The 17,003-nt window shown below is 46.2% G+C and overlaps 1 protein-coding gene and 1 pseudogene across 1 annotated transcript; one reads left to right on the top strand and one right to left on the bottom strand.

Moving 5' to 3' along the window:
• Positions 1-8,637: 8,637 nt before the first annotated feature.
• On the bottom strand, positions 8,638-10,303 carry LOC123171276 (uncharacterized; annotated as a pseudogene).
• A 3,250-nt stretch (positions 10,304-13,553) lies between these two features.
• LOC123171275 (uncharacterized) lies at positions 13,554-14,176 on the top strand. Its single transcript, XM_044588850.1, has 2 exons — positions 13,554-13,775; positions 13,868-14,176. The coding sequence occupies exons 1-2, from the start codon at positions 13,554-13,556 to the stop codon at positions 14,174-14,176; spliced, it is 531 nt and encodes a 176-aa protein (XP_044444785.1).
• The last annotated feature ends 2,827 nt before the right edge of the window (positions 14,177-17,003 follow it).

Raw genomic sequence — 17,003 nt, 5'->3', positions numbered from 1 at the left:
TTTCCAATAAATTCAATTTGAATTCAATAGTCTTCATCATAAAAGAACCAGTACAAGAAGTATCGAGCATGGTGCGATTGTTGTCAGAAAGCCGAGCATAAAAGTTTTGAATAATCATTTCTCTTGAGAGCTCATGATTGGGGCATGAATATAACATTGACTTAAGCCTCCCCCAAGCTTGAGCGATGCTTTCTCCTTCGCGAGGCCAAAAATTATATATATAATTACGATCACGATGAACAAGATGCATAGGATAAAACTTCTGATGAAATTCCAATTTCAATCGTTTGTAGTTCAATGATCCCATATCATCACATAGCCTATACCATGTTAATGCATCTCCCTTCAAAGATAAAGGGAAGACCTTCTTATTGATGACATCATCGGGCATACCTGCAAGCTTAAATAATCCACGAACTTCATCCACATAGATTAGGTGCTCATCAGGATGTAATGTTCCATCTCCTGCAAAAGGATTAGCTAGCAGTTTTCGATCATACCCGAAGGAATTTCAAAGTAGACATTTTCATTTTCAGTAGGTTCAGTAGGTTGAGGAGCAACTCTTTGCTCTACTGGTCGAGGTGAAGATACCCCGAAGAAGCCCCTCAAAGTATTACTTTCCATAGTAACAAGTGACAGTAAATTTCAGCACACTATATAAATTTTTTCTTACCAAAGGCGCTTCACTCCCCGGCAACGGCGCCAGAAAAGAGTCTTGATGACCCACAAGTATAGGGGATCTATCGTAGTCCTTTCGATAAGTAAGAGTGTCGAACCCAACAAGGAGCAGAAGGAAATGATAAGCGGTTTTCAGCAAGGTATTCTCTGCAAGCACTGAAATTATCGGTAACAAAAAGTTTTGTGATAAGGTAATTTGTAATGAGCAACAAGTAACAAAAGTAAATAAGGTGCAGCAAGATGTCCCAATCCTTTTTGTAGCAAAGGACAAGCCTGGAAAAACTCTTATATAGAGAAAAGCGCTCCCGAGGACACATGGGAATTATCGTCAAGCTAGTTTTCATCACGTTCATATGATTCGCATTCGGTACTTTGATAATTTGATATGTGGGTGGACCGGTGCTTGGGTGCTGTCCTTACTTGGACAAGCATCCCACTTATGATTAACTCCTATTGCAAGCATCCGCAACTACAAAAGAAGTATTAAGGTAAGCCTAACCATAGCATGAAACATATGGATCCAAATCAGCCCCTTACGAAGCAACGCATAAACTAGGGTTTAAGCTTCTATCACACTAGCAACCCATCATCTACTTATTACTTCCCAATGCCTTCCTCTAGGCCCAAACAATGGTGAAGTGTCATGTAGTCAACGTTCACATAACACCACTAGAGGAGAGACAACATACATCTCATCAAAATATCGAACGAATACCAAATTCACATGACTACTAATAGCAAGGCTTCTCCCATGTCCTCAGGAACAAACGTAACTACTCACAAAGCATATTCATGTTCATAATCAGAGGAGTATTAATATGCATATAGCCTCTGAACATATGATCTTCCACCAAATAAACCAACTAGCATCAACTACAAGGAGTAATCAACACTACTAGCAACCTACAGGTACCAATCTCAGACTTAGAGACAAGAATTGGATACAAGAGATGAACTAGGGTTTGAGAGGAGATGGTGCTGGTGAAGATGTTGATGGAGATTGGCCCCCTCCTGATGAGAGGAGCGTTGGTGATGACGGTGGCAATGATTTCCCTCTCCCGGAGGGAAGTGTCCCCGGCAGAACAGCTCCGCCGCAGCCCTAGATTGGTTCCGCCAAGGTTCTGCCTCGTGGCGGCGGAGTCTCGTCCCGAAAGCTTGCTTATGATTTTTCTTCGGACGAAAGACTTCATATAGCAGAAGATGGGCATCAGAGAGCCACCAGGGGGCCCACGAGGCAGAGGGGCGCGCCCCCCACCCTCGTGCCCAGGGTGTGGGTCCCCTCTGGTATTTTCTTCGCTCAGTATTTTTTTATTATTTCCAAAAATAACTTTCGTGGAGTTTCAGGACTTTGGGAGTTGTGCAGAAAAGGTCTCTAATATTTGCTCCTTTTCCAGCCCAGAATTCCAGCTGCCGGCATTCTCCCTCTTCATGTAAACCTTGTAAAATAAGAGAGAATAGGCATAAGTATTGTGACATAATGTGTAATAACAGCCCATAATGCAATAAATATCGATATAAAAGCATGATGCAAAATGGACGTATCAGGCAACCAAACGCATCCTAACTAACTAGCCATGTATTAGTAGGAAAAATAATGCCTGGCCATTCGGCCATCCATGGCTGGCCAGGCTATGGGCTGCATCCTGTCAAGCCCAATTATTTATGCCAAGAGACTAGAAAATCTTTTGATTGAAAGATGCATGTACGGCTCACCTTACTTGCATAATATCACTTGTATACTTTTACCTTCTGAGCTTTTCATGTGTGCATAATTAACAAGTCATGACAAAATCTCGTCAAACACACCCATAGGCACCCATTATGCTGGATTTTTTGCACTTGGCATACCATAGGGATCAACATCACCACTGTGTTATTCAACCCCTATGAAATGATACATGTGTTGAGAGTCCGAAGAACTTCCTACGTGATCTCCTCCCCAAAGATATGCCAATATTCTCTATTTAAAATTGCATGCAATCCATCCGGTCCCAGGGTCTTGAGGTCCCCAATACTATATATTCATGTTTAAATATCCCTATGCCTATGGATCTAGCAGCATATCATTCATCTTTTTTTCTCTTGAATACGCACGAGTGTGGGTATCATTCATTAAAGAAGAGAGGGAGAGATTCCTAGAAATTCAAGATATTTACAAGCGGTTGTAGTCAACCGGCACCACCTAGGAAGTCTAAGCGAACTACTCCCCAGTTACCCATGCTGCTACCCCACACCAAAGGCCTCGTCATCGCCCTTGATTAGGCCGGCTTGCTTCCAAAGTCGTCCTTCCTCCTCGATACGCCGGAGGACCCGAGATAAGGAGGGAGATGCCCCATTGAAGACTATGTTTTTGATGGTTCCATAACATCCACATGCCAAGGAGGCACTCCACGCGCGTAGATCTCCGATGCTCGCCTCGCTAGTCTTGCATGATGCACCACTCGCCCAACGTCTCTCCATCATGGGGCATGAACTCCGGTCTGCCGGTGGCTACACTGAACCAATTCCACACTTTCCTCCCAAAGACACACGAGATCAAGAGGTGGTGGGTGGTCACATAGCGGGCATTGATCTTGATGCGGCAGTCCCCATATGTCCAATCTTTCAGAAGTCCAGCACCGATCCCTTAGCGCTAGCCAAGCAAAGAAATGACATTGCAGAGGTGCTTTGGACTTCCAAGTGAAAGCAGCTGTCAGCGCTACCTCAAGCCCCGTGAACTTGGCTGCATATGTTGATCGAACCAAAAAGTGCCCATCTTTTTCCCAAGCCCAGCTAGCTGAATCCTCTACACCCTCCAACAATTGTCTCCGCTACCAACGTCTAGAGACCCAGGAACTGGTTCAGGGCTGCTGCATCTAGATCCGGCTCTATGTCCCCTGCCCAGGAATCATTCACATGCGTTGTTGAGACCGATCTGGTCCTTCGTAGGCGTCTTGGAACCCTCTCGTAGATCTTTGGCGCCAGTTCACAGATCATGAATCCCTCGACCCATCTTTCCTTCTAGAAAAGTGTGCTCTGGCTGTGCGCACCATGGCTCTAGCAGCTGCATGGAACAATGCCAGGGAATCTGCCGGCATCGATATATCGAATTCCATCCACGGCCTGGTCTTATCAACCCGCTCGAGCCATGCCCATCACGCTTGTAGCACCTTGTTCAGCCACTGCAAGTTCGGTATCCCAAGGCCTCCAGCCCACTTCGGTTTGCATATCTTATCGCAAGCGACTGCAGAGTTCCCGCCGTTTGCTTCCTTGTTCCCGCACCGAAGGAAACCACAACAAATTTTGGCGAGCACCGCCAACGTCTTCGGCGGTAGATCCAAGGATAGCATTGTGTGAACTGGGATGGCACAAAGAATGGACGTGACGAGGATCAAGCTTCCACTCTTCGATCTATGTCACCTTCTGTTTCGCCTTCTCAAGAGACTCTCGATCTGTGTCATGCACCTCACAGGCAAGATTATTAAAATAAGGGTGAATATGTGGATTCATAGAGTAGTACCTTCCACCCACTATCATGTGTCATCCTTAGGATGAGAGATTCTATTGCACTGCTGTCGAGCCGAAGCGAAGCTACGAGAAAAGGAGGTAATCTTGTCACCATGTTTGAGGCAATTAACTCGTGATCGTTGCATCTAGTGGATTTCCACCAGCTCAAGTAAGAATTCAACCAACTTCTCTTCTTTGTTTCCATTTCATCATTCCCTAGACCCCTGAGGAGCTAGTCGAGCTCGGCTGGGTGTTCCGAAGCTGCCTATTTAGTTTTTTCAGCACTTGTTGATGCCAAACAAGGAACATGCTATGCATATACTCTAACTTGGCGATCATGCCACTCCCGCACCATGCATGTTAGCATCATCCCATGCATGTTCGCCTTGCTCAGCAAATTGGGCCTCTTTGGAGCTATCTCGCCTCAAAAGAACGCTAGCCCATGGGCTTGATTGTTCCATCAAATAGAACTCTGTGTCCAGAAGCCATATATTCATTTCTAAAGAAAGGCTTATATTCATTTCTAAAAAAAGAGCCATATATTTATCTCTCTCTAACCTCTTCTGCTACCGATTTTTCCCCATTGTAATACCCCACTAGATCATGATTGGCGCGCGTTGTTGCACCCGTCTATTTTTGAATATATTGATAGTAATGTTTACAAATATATAGACTTGGAAGAACTAAATTCTTGTTTTCAATGGAAGAACTTCTGGACCATCATGTAGGTGAACCAAATATTTATCATTTTATGTAACCGTCATCTTCTGTAATTTCCATGTCATATTTTCCATCCTCTTAGGTTCATGTCTACCAAGATTTTTGTAGCATCTCATAAATTGGATCATAAATCTACAACCCAGCATTTATGACCACCAATGTGCCAAAAGGTGATCCAGAAGGAAAGTGAAGCCAAATGGCATTCCATGATACTGACTACTATACTAATCTTGACAAAATTTCTCAGCAAGAAACATCAAAATTATAATAGTGTGACATCCTTATGAAGCAATATTTTCTGTCAGTTAGATATATGTAAATGACATCGGCAATACAATTAGAAGATGGATTATCTGAAGCTACTAAGTAGCAGATGCATTGGTCAATGGGCATGTGGAAAGATTTGCAGCTCTCTCAGAATGGATTAGCACTTTCAACCACTGGTGCGTTTGATACTCTCAATGCTTGAATCATATATTTGCATAGAAAAAACAGTACTACATATATAGAACCAAAATGCAACAATGACCTTTCTGTTTAGATCAATACAAATGAAAATTTAGTATAAATAACAACAGTCGATGACACTGCAAAAATACTACTTCTTCCGTTCATAAATATAAGATGTTTTGGATATTTCAATATGGACTACATACGGACTAAAGTGTGTGAACAAACATGTACACTAAAATATGTCTATACATCCAATTCAAAAAAAAGAATTAGGACATCTTATATTTGTGAATGGAGGGAGTATTTAGTGAGCTGTTTGGCTGTACTTTGGTGATGTACATTACAAACTCACCTATTTACAAACTATGCAGATATGACTATACACTATTCTTAGTTCTTACCAAGGAAAGCTACATAATCAATGGTAGCTTTTGTTGGTTCAGTACATGTACAGAAATCACCGGCTCTTATGGTCGCAGCAACACCAGTCTCTCAGCAAATCTGATGAACGGGAAGATGAACAGATGTGAGGACTAAACTGGACTAAACTAAAGATGCAACACAAAGGCTAATATTATGATAAATTTGTACGCATCCATATAGGATGCAACAATGCCCTATGCTCATGACAGACTGCTATAATAGGTTCCGAAGAAGAAAATCATATAAAGTAGGATGATTCATTTGGCAAGAATCCCAAGAAAATGTAATACATATTTATTCTAAAATGTGATGTAAGGAAAAGATAATTCAATAAATCAAAGGAAAATACTATTTGAACAACTATTCATCTAAAGACCTTAAGAATGAAGGGAATGTTTATTGCAAATACTAATGTAAGAAGAAAGAAATTATTCCTAGAATGTTTTTATTCCAAATCATAATGCTAATAATTTGGTATATCATCATTGTATTGCAAAGTTATAGCGATTTTCCTATATATAGATAGGAATACAGACCTAATCTTGAGATTGCAAATGCTACTCCAATTTTATTATCCAACTAAATAACATAATTAATTATGCGATACGGGGTTAGTGGACATATTTTCCAGCCATAGCCTGTCAGAACTAACCATTTCAATCAAAACAATGCATACCTTATGTCGTATGAAAGCCAACACAAACTCGTTTCATCGGAAGAAACATTCCTGCTATCAGTGATTTTTAAGAGATCATATTGTAGATGCCACCACACAGTCCATCATACGAAGTTAAATTATGCAAGAACAAAAGATCATGCACTAGTAGTACTGCAGTCAAAATTAATTTCAATTATTTGTAATCAGGAATCCTCATCTCCAATTAAATACTCACTCTGAATCACAATATAAGACGTTTTTTGGTCTAGATTTAGATAAGAAATGTCTTATATTTTGATACATAGGGAGTACATTGCCATGTCATATTTTTCATTGATCCATAAAGTCCACCAAGATTTCTAATTTTCGTTGTTACCTAAATCCTAGTCCCAAATCCAAAAGCTAAATCACATGAACGAAACTAGGTGGAATCCAAACAGTGCAATCCAGACTAAGATCCAACAGTAAACGGAAAAATGACAAGATGAAGCAATCAAGAAGAATTGTCGCAGCGGTAGGCTAGGAGAAGCAAATCAACATACCTGATGCTCAATTTTGTGGCTCTCCTTCAGGCTACATGAGGAATACGATGTGACATTTACTGATGGTCATGATTGGCAAGTACAGGTCGATCTGCCGAGCGGTGGACGAATGTTTTTCATCCCGGGTAATCAGTTCTAGTGAATGAAGGATGTCTTTGAACATGACTCACTGCAAGGAATCAAATAGCGACATCATATCAGAAATTCGGAATTAATAAAGAAAACAAAAACTAATGTTCACCCTTCCTGTCCCTAGAAAAGTGTGGCTGAGGTATCCTCCTGGCGCGGTTTAGGTCTCGCCTTGCCGACACTCGCTTTCGTGCTATTATACCTCGCGCAAAAACAAAGAATCAACCAGGGGGAGAAAAAAGGAGGGGGGGGGGGGGGTTGCATGCTGATAGGGTTCTTCTGTGGCGAGAGAAAGAGAGTTGAGGGCGTGCGGAGATGGGGCTTACATGTGGTTGCGACATGACCCAGAGTCTTCGGTTCGCCGTTGCCGCGGTTAGGGCTACCAAGGACCTGCGAGAGAGAGAAAGGGTTTGAGGTGAGCGTGCTATCGTGGGAGAAAAAGAGATGGGGCGTCCGCGACATCACCCACCACCGGACAGATAGGTGCATTGTCGCCATGATCGATCGATCCATCCCCGCATCATCCTCTCACCTCTCGTGCAGCGTCGGATCCCCTTCTCCTTTATCCCGCAGCGACTGAGCGGTTCTATGTGTTGGAGCAATATTTTTCTTCGGAAGGGTAAGCGACCGGGTGGATCAACCATAGGCCTTCAAAAATCCCCAGAGTAGTGGCCCATTAGGACATGCGGCCCAGGTCACGCTACATTGTGGCTGAAAGGCTCAGTTTTACTGGTTTTGGGAGCCACTAGTTAACGAGCGCTCCTTCGGGAGTCTCGCAACGATCAGCGCCACTTGGCGCGCTCTTAGCCATTCATCACATGTTGCGCTCTGGGCGCTCCCTCCGGATTTTATTTTTTATTTTTTCGCACGCGTTTTCGGCTATTTAAACGGGTTTTTCAGTTTTTTCGACGTTTTGGTTTTCCACCGGTCTTCCTTAGCTTTTCGACCAAAAAATATTTTGGTGTAGCTCCGCCACCGGTAGAAAGCAATCCTCAGACCACTCATGCTCCGTCAATGTTTGTTTAATCCCACGGCTGAGCATAATCCCTCGTCCCGCTGCTAACCACCCGGTTTTAAGTCAGATTCCATAACTGCCCCGCTAATTCCTCGCCCGATCCATCTCTCCCAAATCCCCGGATCCTCTGTTCCTCTCTCTTCCTTCCGTCGGACCTCACCCCTGAGCCCGCCATCCACCGTGCGTGTCCCGACCAGCGCCGGCAGAACTCTATCCCCTACATCCCGTGCTTCAAATTAAGAGCATCTCCACTCGTTCGCCCTCCAGCGCACCTGACGATTGCGTTTTGGCCCATGCGCCGGCGGGTTTTTCGTCCTGGAGGCGATCCAGTCCCAGCCATGCCCTCAGGTTTCGGTCCCAAGACGCACATAAATTCAAACTTGTCTTTTCCCGCGGCCAAAAAAAACGTCACAAGTTCGGCGATCAACGGCGATCTGCCACAAAATTCGGCGATCACCAGGCCACAGTTCGGCGATCAAACATACAAGAAAGTTCGGCGTTCAAAAGAAAGGACGCGTACACAAAGGAATGCATCAAACGACGGGCTCCTCCAGCGTGGTACTGGCCGGCGTCGGCGTCAGCGTCGGCGTCGTCATGGCTTCTGTGCTGGGCGTCAGCGTGGCTTCATCACTCGGGCTGGGGGTCGGCGTTGGGGTCGGCGTGGGTGTAGGCACGGAGGTCTAAGGCATCTGGTTCAAGATGAGGCCGCGCTCCGCCAGGTACCACGCCTTGACCTGCTCGTCCATCGTCCGCATGTCCTCCCCCATCAAGAACGCCAGGTCGGTGTTCCTCTTCATCGCGGCAACGTTGGTCCGGAGTAGGTCGAGCTTCATGTCCTGCTTCGTCATCAACGCCGACCACCGCGCCTCGGATTTCTCCTCCCTCTTGGCGGCATTGTTCTTGGCGTCGGCGATGCACTGCTCGATCAACGATTGCAGCCGCTCGGCAGCCGGTGCGGCGTCCTTCCCCGTCTTGGATCTTTTATTGCTGTCAGGGCGCCCTTCCGCCCTCGGGGCAGGCACATCTGGCTTGTACGTCTCCTTGGCCTTGGCGAGGTGCGCCGGACATCCCTCCACTTCTCGCACGACTCGATCCGGGAGAACACGTGAAGGAACTTGAACTCTTGGTCGCTACTGTCCTGGCGGTACATGGTGAACATCCGAACCATCTGCGCAGTCGAAGAACAAGTGTCGGCGACGTACACGGCGAAAGAAGTGAGCTGGCGGCTGGACATACCTGACCCTCGATGTTGGAGCCGCTTTCCGGGCGAGCCGCGATCTCCTAGACGATACCATGCCATTTGTTGAAGGCCTCCTGGACAATCGCCCAATGGTTCGACATGGCCTTTTCGCCGCGCTGCATGTGGATGGTGGTGAAGTAGGGGTCGACAAGCTTGCACTCATCGAACGCAGACTTGATGCGCCTCCAGTACGTGTCGGTATTCTGGTTCGCGCCGGTGACCGGGTCGATGCTGACGGTCTTCCATGCTTCGGCGAGGCACTCATCTTCTTTGGACGTCCACTTGATGCGGGGCTCGCCCAGCCTAGCATTGCCCCCCTGCTTCTTCTTTTTCCCTTTCCTCGTCGGCGTCGGCTCCATCTCCTCCTCCTCTTCCTCCTCCTCCTCGGCGTTGTCAAGCTCGTCGTCCATGTCGCCGGTGGTGTCCATTGTGTCGTCTTGCGCATGGAACCCGGGGTAGGAGGCGGCGGCGACCAAGCCGCTCGTGATCATCTCGTCCATGTCGGCGTTGGTCGCGTCGGGGTTCCCGAAATGTGACGCAGAGGCTTGTGAGAAGGGCAGGGCGCCACGGCGTAGAAGCGGAGTCGACGAGGTTGGGTACGCCGGCGGCGAGTAGTTGTACTGGGGGTACTGGACGCCGGCGAACGCGGGCGAGGGAGTGTGCTGGTCGGGGTTCAGGTCGGAGGGTGAGGCACGTGGCGGTTCACCATGTGGGAACGTGATGTTGGAGTTGAATCCACCAGGCGTGTCGTCGTCGGAGTAGCTAGGCGAGGGTGCGTACCCCCAAGGTGGCGGCGGCGAGAAGTTGGCCGGCGACGCGACGCTCTGTTGGCTCCAGGTAGCTTGCAGACAGTGGCCACCGAGCGGATTCATGACTGCGCGAGACGCCTCCGTCGCCGCCGACGCGGCCGCGTCCCGGGCGTTCTTGGCGTTGAGCCTGTTCCGCCGGTCGGTGGTGAGAGCCTCCCGGCGCTGAACCTCCACCCTCCACTCGGCGTTCGACATGCCCAGCGGTTTTGCCATCGGCGCCCTCGGCTTCCTCTGCTTCGGCTGGGTGGAATCGGCAGCGGCAGCGGAGCGAGGGGCCGAATACTTCTTCGCGGTATGGCGGGATGGCGGGGAGCAGGGGGAGAATGGCGGGAGGAGAATGGCAGAAGGGGGGAAGCAATGAGAAAATGGAGGGAAGGGGGCGGCGGGAAAAGACATGTCTGTCGCCGACAGAGCGGACCCACGCGACTTTTCGCTTCGGCCGGCGCTCCCAGGTGCCCCCCAGGGGGCTGGGTTCGGCTCGGATTCGCCGGCTATTATTTCGGCCCAAACCGACGACAAACAAAGACTGAAGGCACAACTGGCCGATTTTTTACCGCCGGCGCTAAAAAATGCGCCCCGAGGGGCATGTTGGAGTGCGAGTGGAGATGCTCTGCTTGACGCGGCCCCGTGCGGCCTCGCTAGTCCATCGGCCCGGCATTAGGCGGCCGTGCCCGTCGTCTCCACTGTGTTATTTTCCTCATCAGGTTGTGCAGATCGACCAGTTCATCTTGTCGACACCAGGTGTGCCTGGCTACACCACCTACTACTTGCGTCTTTAAATTAATTTAGGTGTCGATTTCTTTGCTGCATCAATGATTCAAAGTACAAATACTATGAACCACCTAGTTCTGCAATGTTGAAGTACAGATCAGCATGCTCATATTACAGTGCAGAACTTCTGTTCATGTAAGCCCACGTGACCCCAATTAGGTTGATGAATGATGATATTGATTTGTACATAAAAAATTTCAGCAACTGGAACTTGGAAGTAGACGTCCTATTTTTTTTCATAACTAGATGCATGCTTCCAATGCATCACATCTATGTTGTGATAGCAACAAATTTTTGCTTTAGAATCCATGCTTCGTCGGTCTCCAAATGTGCTTTTTTTTAAATGAGTCGCCTATATGTGCTTCTTATGTATAACTAGCGCGCCGCAGGACAACCATGCTTCTTAATTTATGTCACAATATGCTTCCATGATTTCCTAATGAATTAGTGAGATACCGATGCAAGATTGCCAAGCCATTATCTATTCCTTACAATTCTACGCTTCCAATCTATTTTATTATTGTTTCAAAATGCCAAATGTTGATTTGAACACTGATTGTCTTCTATGCTGGGTGGGCTTATGTATGTGTTTGAGTTGTTTACCAGTGTACATATGTGCACTTTGATTAATTTGGTTTATATATCAAAAATTTATGCACACATCCGATTCAGTCGGAGCTTTGACGTCATTGTATGCTTCATTGCCAGATATTTAATGGTTCACGGCCGCTTTACCTCCACAATATGAGCTACATACATTTTCCTGCGAATAATCCGCTGTGTTGATTCAAATAATCTCACGTGATGCTTCAACAATCAACCTCTAGTACCTCAGCTTCTTCACTGCTCAAATTTTAATGCTTCGTTACTACTCCATAATCGCTTCAACTTACCTTCTAGTATGCTTCCATCACAATTTTATATGCTTCATTACTTGTTCATAACCATAAATTTATATTCTGCACACATGGTTACATTTGCTTTCTCACTGCAACCTAAATACAAGCTTCAAAGGTATTTATCTTATTTTTTCACTTCCAGGAGATGATTTAGCACCACATGCATTAATTGCCTACAAGCAGGACATTGGTGCTGAGGTTATCAGCAAGCCCGTGTTGTTCCTCATCGAGGCCATCATCATTGCTCGCGGCTGGCCTCCGATCTACCAGTTGTTCCTCCTTGGAAGCATCTGTCTACACGGCGGTGCGCATGTTAAGGATGCATCAAACCCAGGGGGCATGCTTAATTATATGGTCTCGCTGGCGTGTCCCCCGTGCATGTGCCGTGCTATTTGTGGTGGATCGCAGTGGCATTATTCGCACAACATAACCATTTAACATATTTGTGTTGTATATGGAACCAAATTGTGATCATCCTTAGAAGCAAATACTCCTACTATTTTCCTTTATAAGCAAGTTCTATTCGAGAAGGGCATTTTGGAGGACGAGCTCCATGGAGCCTTTTATTTTGAAAATTCAAAATTCATAAATTTTGGTTTCAAAAAATTCTGAAAAAAATACACATGTATGCAAGGATGTAAAATGCATGTGTGAAAAATTTCAGGATGAAATACCTTGAATTGTGAGCTGCACAAAAAAAACAAAATCATGGACTTTAAAGATGAACAGTACATATACTAAAGAGCCCCAGATTTGTCTTTTTTGTGTAGGTCACGTTTTAATGTATTTCGACCTAAAAATCTGCACACATGTACATTATGTATATATGTATATGTGTATTTATTTTCAGAATTTTTTGAAACTGAAAAGTTTGAATTTTGAAGTTTTCAAATAAAGGCCTTCATGGAGCTCGGTCTCCGTTTGGCATTTTTGGTTCTATTCTCTGTTGGATTGTTCGTTAGAAGCTAACCCTATTATATTTTTGAAGCAATGTGGTAAAAATATGCATTCGTCACTTGGAAGCAATATAATACTCCTACAAACAATTCCCTGTTTGTTCGGAGCATCTTTACTAGTTTCGAAGCAAAATACTAGATGGAAGCAATGTTCGTTCGTCTATGAAGCAGTCTCCATCACAAGCAAAATTTTCCTTGTAGGAAGCAAAAAAAAGTTGCACAGGATTAGATTTTTGCAGCAATCAGTAACACAAATTTCTTCATATGAAAGCAAAATTGATAATTTTGGAAACAATGTAATGCTTAAGGAATCCCATTTCCCTAGAGTTTTATTACGTTCCTTAAATGCGAAATTAGTTCCCTAAAAAATGGTAAACAGAATCAGCAAGCAGTTAATATTGTATTAATGTGTACAAGGAAGCAATCAATCAACGAATGGAATAGCCACTAGTCTGATGGATGCTTTTTTTTTCAGAAGTCTGATGTCTAGTGACTCCTAATGTTAAAAGCCTAAAAAAAACTAAAAGATTAAGATTTGGACGATAAAACATCGGACAACCCCCCGCCCCTCTCCAGTGCCCAAATCCCCAGCGCCGCCACTCCCACAGTGCCGCGGAAATGCCGAAGTCACGAAAGCGGACGCCGCGAAAGCCGAAGGCCCCCGTGGTGCCGGCGCCGCCGCGCCGCCCGCCGCCCCGCATGGAGTACCGCGCACGGTCCGACGAGGCTTGGTACGGCGCGCGCTTGGTGGTGCAGGACGGCTCGCTGCGCGTCATGTTCGAGGATTTCCTTGAGGACGCGGACGAGTGGTACCATCCGGACGCGCCCGAGCTGGCCTCCCCGCGCGCCGTGGACGCGCTGCGCGCGAGGTTCCGCCGGTCGTGCCCCGCCCTCGACGACGCCCGCTGTGGCGATCTCCGCCCGGGCGACCAGCTCTGCCTCGCCTGCGATATGCACGGCGGCGAGATCAAATACTACGACGCCGTCCTCGAGGCCGTACGTCCTCCGCATCGCGCTCTACTCAGTGCGTTCGTCACACACATGTACTGTACGTATGTTGTAATAATTGGCGTCGACCAAATATGCAGGTAGAGAAGGCACCTCACCGCACCGTGGACCGCGAGGAGCGGTGCGCGTGCCGTTTCACGGTGAGATGGACGGAGGGGCCGCGCCGCGGTTGCTGGGACAAGGTGGGCGTCGAGGTGGTATGCTGCGTGCAGGAGTCACCGATCCAAGATCCGGTGCTGACCGAGTTCCTGGACGATGTGGCAAAACGGTTCGGCGACGACCAAGGGAAGGCGACGGTGGCGTCTCAGCCAGCCCCGAGCGGCGAGGGGGAAAGTGCGCCGGTGTCCAGCCTCACATACTCCTCGAGTAGCTTGTCTTATTCTTTTTAACGAAGGTATATCCCCTGAATTCAAATCAAATAGAGTAATGCACTAATGCTACACCTAGGTCTAGCATTTTCGATTCAAATAAAGTTTGGGGCTGTTTGGAACGAGTAAATTGCAGAAAACCACTAGTTTGAAGGTTAGGTTTGCGAAAACCACTACAATACATTTTTTGGCAGAAAACACCATGTCTTCAGTAATCTTTTTGTAAAAACCACTGATCGGCGGATTAGAGTCGCTTGAGCGCGTTTATGACAGATGGGTCCCTGTTTTTACTTGCGTGGCATAACTTTTCATGCCAAATTGGTTTTTATCTATATTTACAAACTAGTCCCAACAATTTTATATGGACACCCCTTAATAAAAACCGAAAACGTAATTAGGCCCCGTGTGCACAAAATCGGCAGCACAGCGCCCATGGCTGACGCGAGCAAAACAGGACCCTCGTCACCGGCGAGAGGGTGGCTATCGGGGTATGGAAACAGAACAGGACGGACGTCCATGAGGGTTAGAGATGGTCGTCGCGGCCTCCGCCACCCCATGACCGGCGGGGATGTGGACGCTGTCGCCCCACGCGCTCACCACGCCGATCTGGCCGAGGCATTCCCGCCGGATCCGGTGCCGGGCGGGGACGTTGGAGGCCGATTTGACCGGATACGGTGTCGGGCGAGCGGCGGCCTGCATCCTGCGGAGGGAGTGGCGGCGGCGGCCGTGGAGGTGGCGGCGGTGGCCTGCGTCCTGTGTAGGGAGCGGCGGCGGCCTACATCCTGCGGAGGGAGGGGCGGCGGCGGCCCGTGGAGGGAGCGGCGGCGGGCATGCTAGTCGGGTGTGGAGGAAGTATTGGGACCAGCCCGTGGGAAGGGTCTGGGCTGCATGGAGGAAGAAAAATACGGGACTTTTTTTGCTTTAAACCCAAACCGTTACGTCGCGTAAGCAAAAACAGGGACCCATTTGTCATAAACACGCTCAAACGACTCTAATCCGCCGATCAGTGGTTTTTGCAAAAAAGATTACTAAAGACATGGTGTTTTCTGAAGAAAAAAATGTATTATAGTGGTTTTCGCAAATCTAACCTCGAAACAGGTGGTTTTCTGCAATTTACTCGTTTGGAATGGAGCCCTCGACTGCCCATCCAAAAATAATTGGTTCATTGACAGGGCCCGGGCTTTCTCGCTGGTGGCCAGTTGGTGCACCGAAGCCTGTCTCGGTTCCTTAAGTTTAATTCTAACCAGTGAAAAAATGTGCTACAGGAAAATAGCGTGGGCTTTAAAATCCACTGTTGGTGAGTTATATCATGTTATAGCGTTCTACTTCCATCCTCTGGAATTACCTGCCAGACAAATGCACGTATCTAGACGTATTTCAATTCTAGATACGTCAATTTCTATGCATTTCTGCGACAAGTAATTTCGGACAGGGGAAGGAGTATATCGCACAATAGCATGCTATTAACGAGACATTATACATTCATTTATATTGCGATCTATTGCTCAGCACACTATAGCATTCTATTAACAGCATTATAGCGTGCTATTTTTCTGAGAAATTCTAAGCCAAATTGTTGGCAAGTTGTCGAGGAAAAAATTGTTTGTCAATCATGTGGGTCGTCTACGTCTGACAGGGCGATGGTTTTCTGATATATATTTGCCTGGTTGCGAAGAGCATTGAGCGACACATGAAGATCCTAGTGGTAGCCATGGACCCGTTTCTAGAGGAGAGATCGAGCCTGATTGCAGACAAGTATATATGCCTCTCCCCAGCATCTTTCAATCCCTTTCAGAAACCACCTTTAGTGTCATTGTTGCAACTAACTGATTTCATCGGTGAGGATGTTATTGAGTTCCACTATAATGTCAGGTGTTCTACAATACAAGTTAGGAGGGAGAGAGCATAATGCCAAAAGCTCGTGTAACTCAGGGAGCTCTTCCCTAAGATTTTATTTCCTCATTTTAGAATGCCCAAATTGACTGGCCCCATAAGTTGAAATGTTGTTTAAACCTCTTAACTTTTATATTCACAACAATATAGGATGTTCAGAGAAAATTCTCTTACTCCAAACTTTATCCACTAGGGGGAGAAATTCAACATTTTTATCATCGTGAGATCAAACCTGAATTATGTAGCTTCAGGGGGTATGGCCACCTCACCACTAGAGGACAATAACAAAGGGGTGAGGTTCTAATAAATCTCTAACTAATTTCCTCGAATTAACAATGAGAAAAAAATCTTCCCAATCTAAAAACATAAGGAATCTTTCAAGTTTTTTGAGGTGTGGTGTTTATGTTTATTAGTCTAAGTGTACTTCCCCCCATTCATATGAAACTCTCCTAGACCAATAGTATGAATGATAGATTTAAAGACATTTATAGCATGAGAGTGGTGCAATATTTTACTTTTCTCCTCACAGTGCCTAAGAATAATTAAATCACCCGAACTAAATAAGGGATATCCATATATTACAACAATATAAGCAACCACTTCAACCAAGAATTCCTCTTTATGCTCTTGCTGAGTGGCCCCTTGCACTACACGTAGGCCACATTTAATATTTTTAGCAACATCCCAGAGGCACATCTTTCACAGTATATTTACCACACAAACAAGAAACAATTTCTGGGTTATCTTTCCGAACACCACACATTATCCTTCCAACTTTCCTATAAATGAATCCATTCCCAACAGAATATATCATAAGGATCATACTTTCTACAGAAACTAGGAATATAACCTTTCTTCATAGTTTCCTCAAGATCAAGGAAATCCAGGAATTATAATTTATTAAATCAGAGTGGTAGGAATCCATTCTCTTCTTCCCTGCCTCCCAACAATTCTA

Source organism: Triticum aestivum, chromosome 7D, assembly GCF_018294505.1.
Source record: "Triticum aestivum cultivar Chinese Spring chromosome 7D, IWGSC CS RefSeq v2.1, whole genome shotgun sequence".
NCBI lineage: Eukaryota > Viridiplantae > Streptophyta > Magnoliopsida > Poales > Poaceae > Triticum > Triticum aestivum.
Note: the sequence above shows the minus strand (reverse complement) of the source record. Positions and strands in the feature narration are given on the sequence as shown.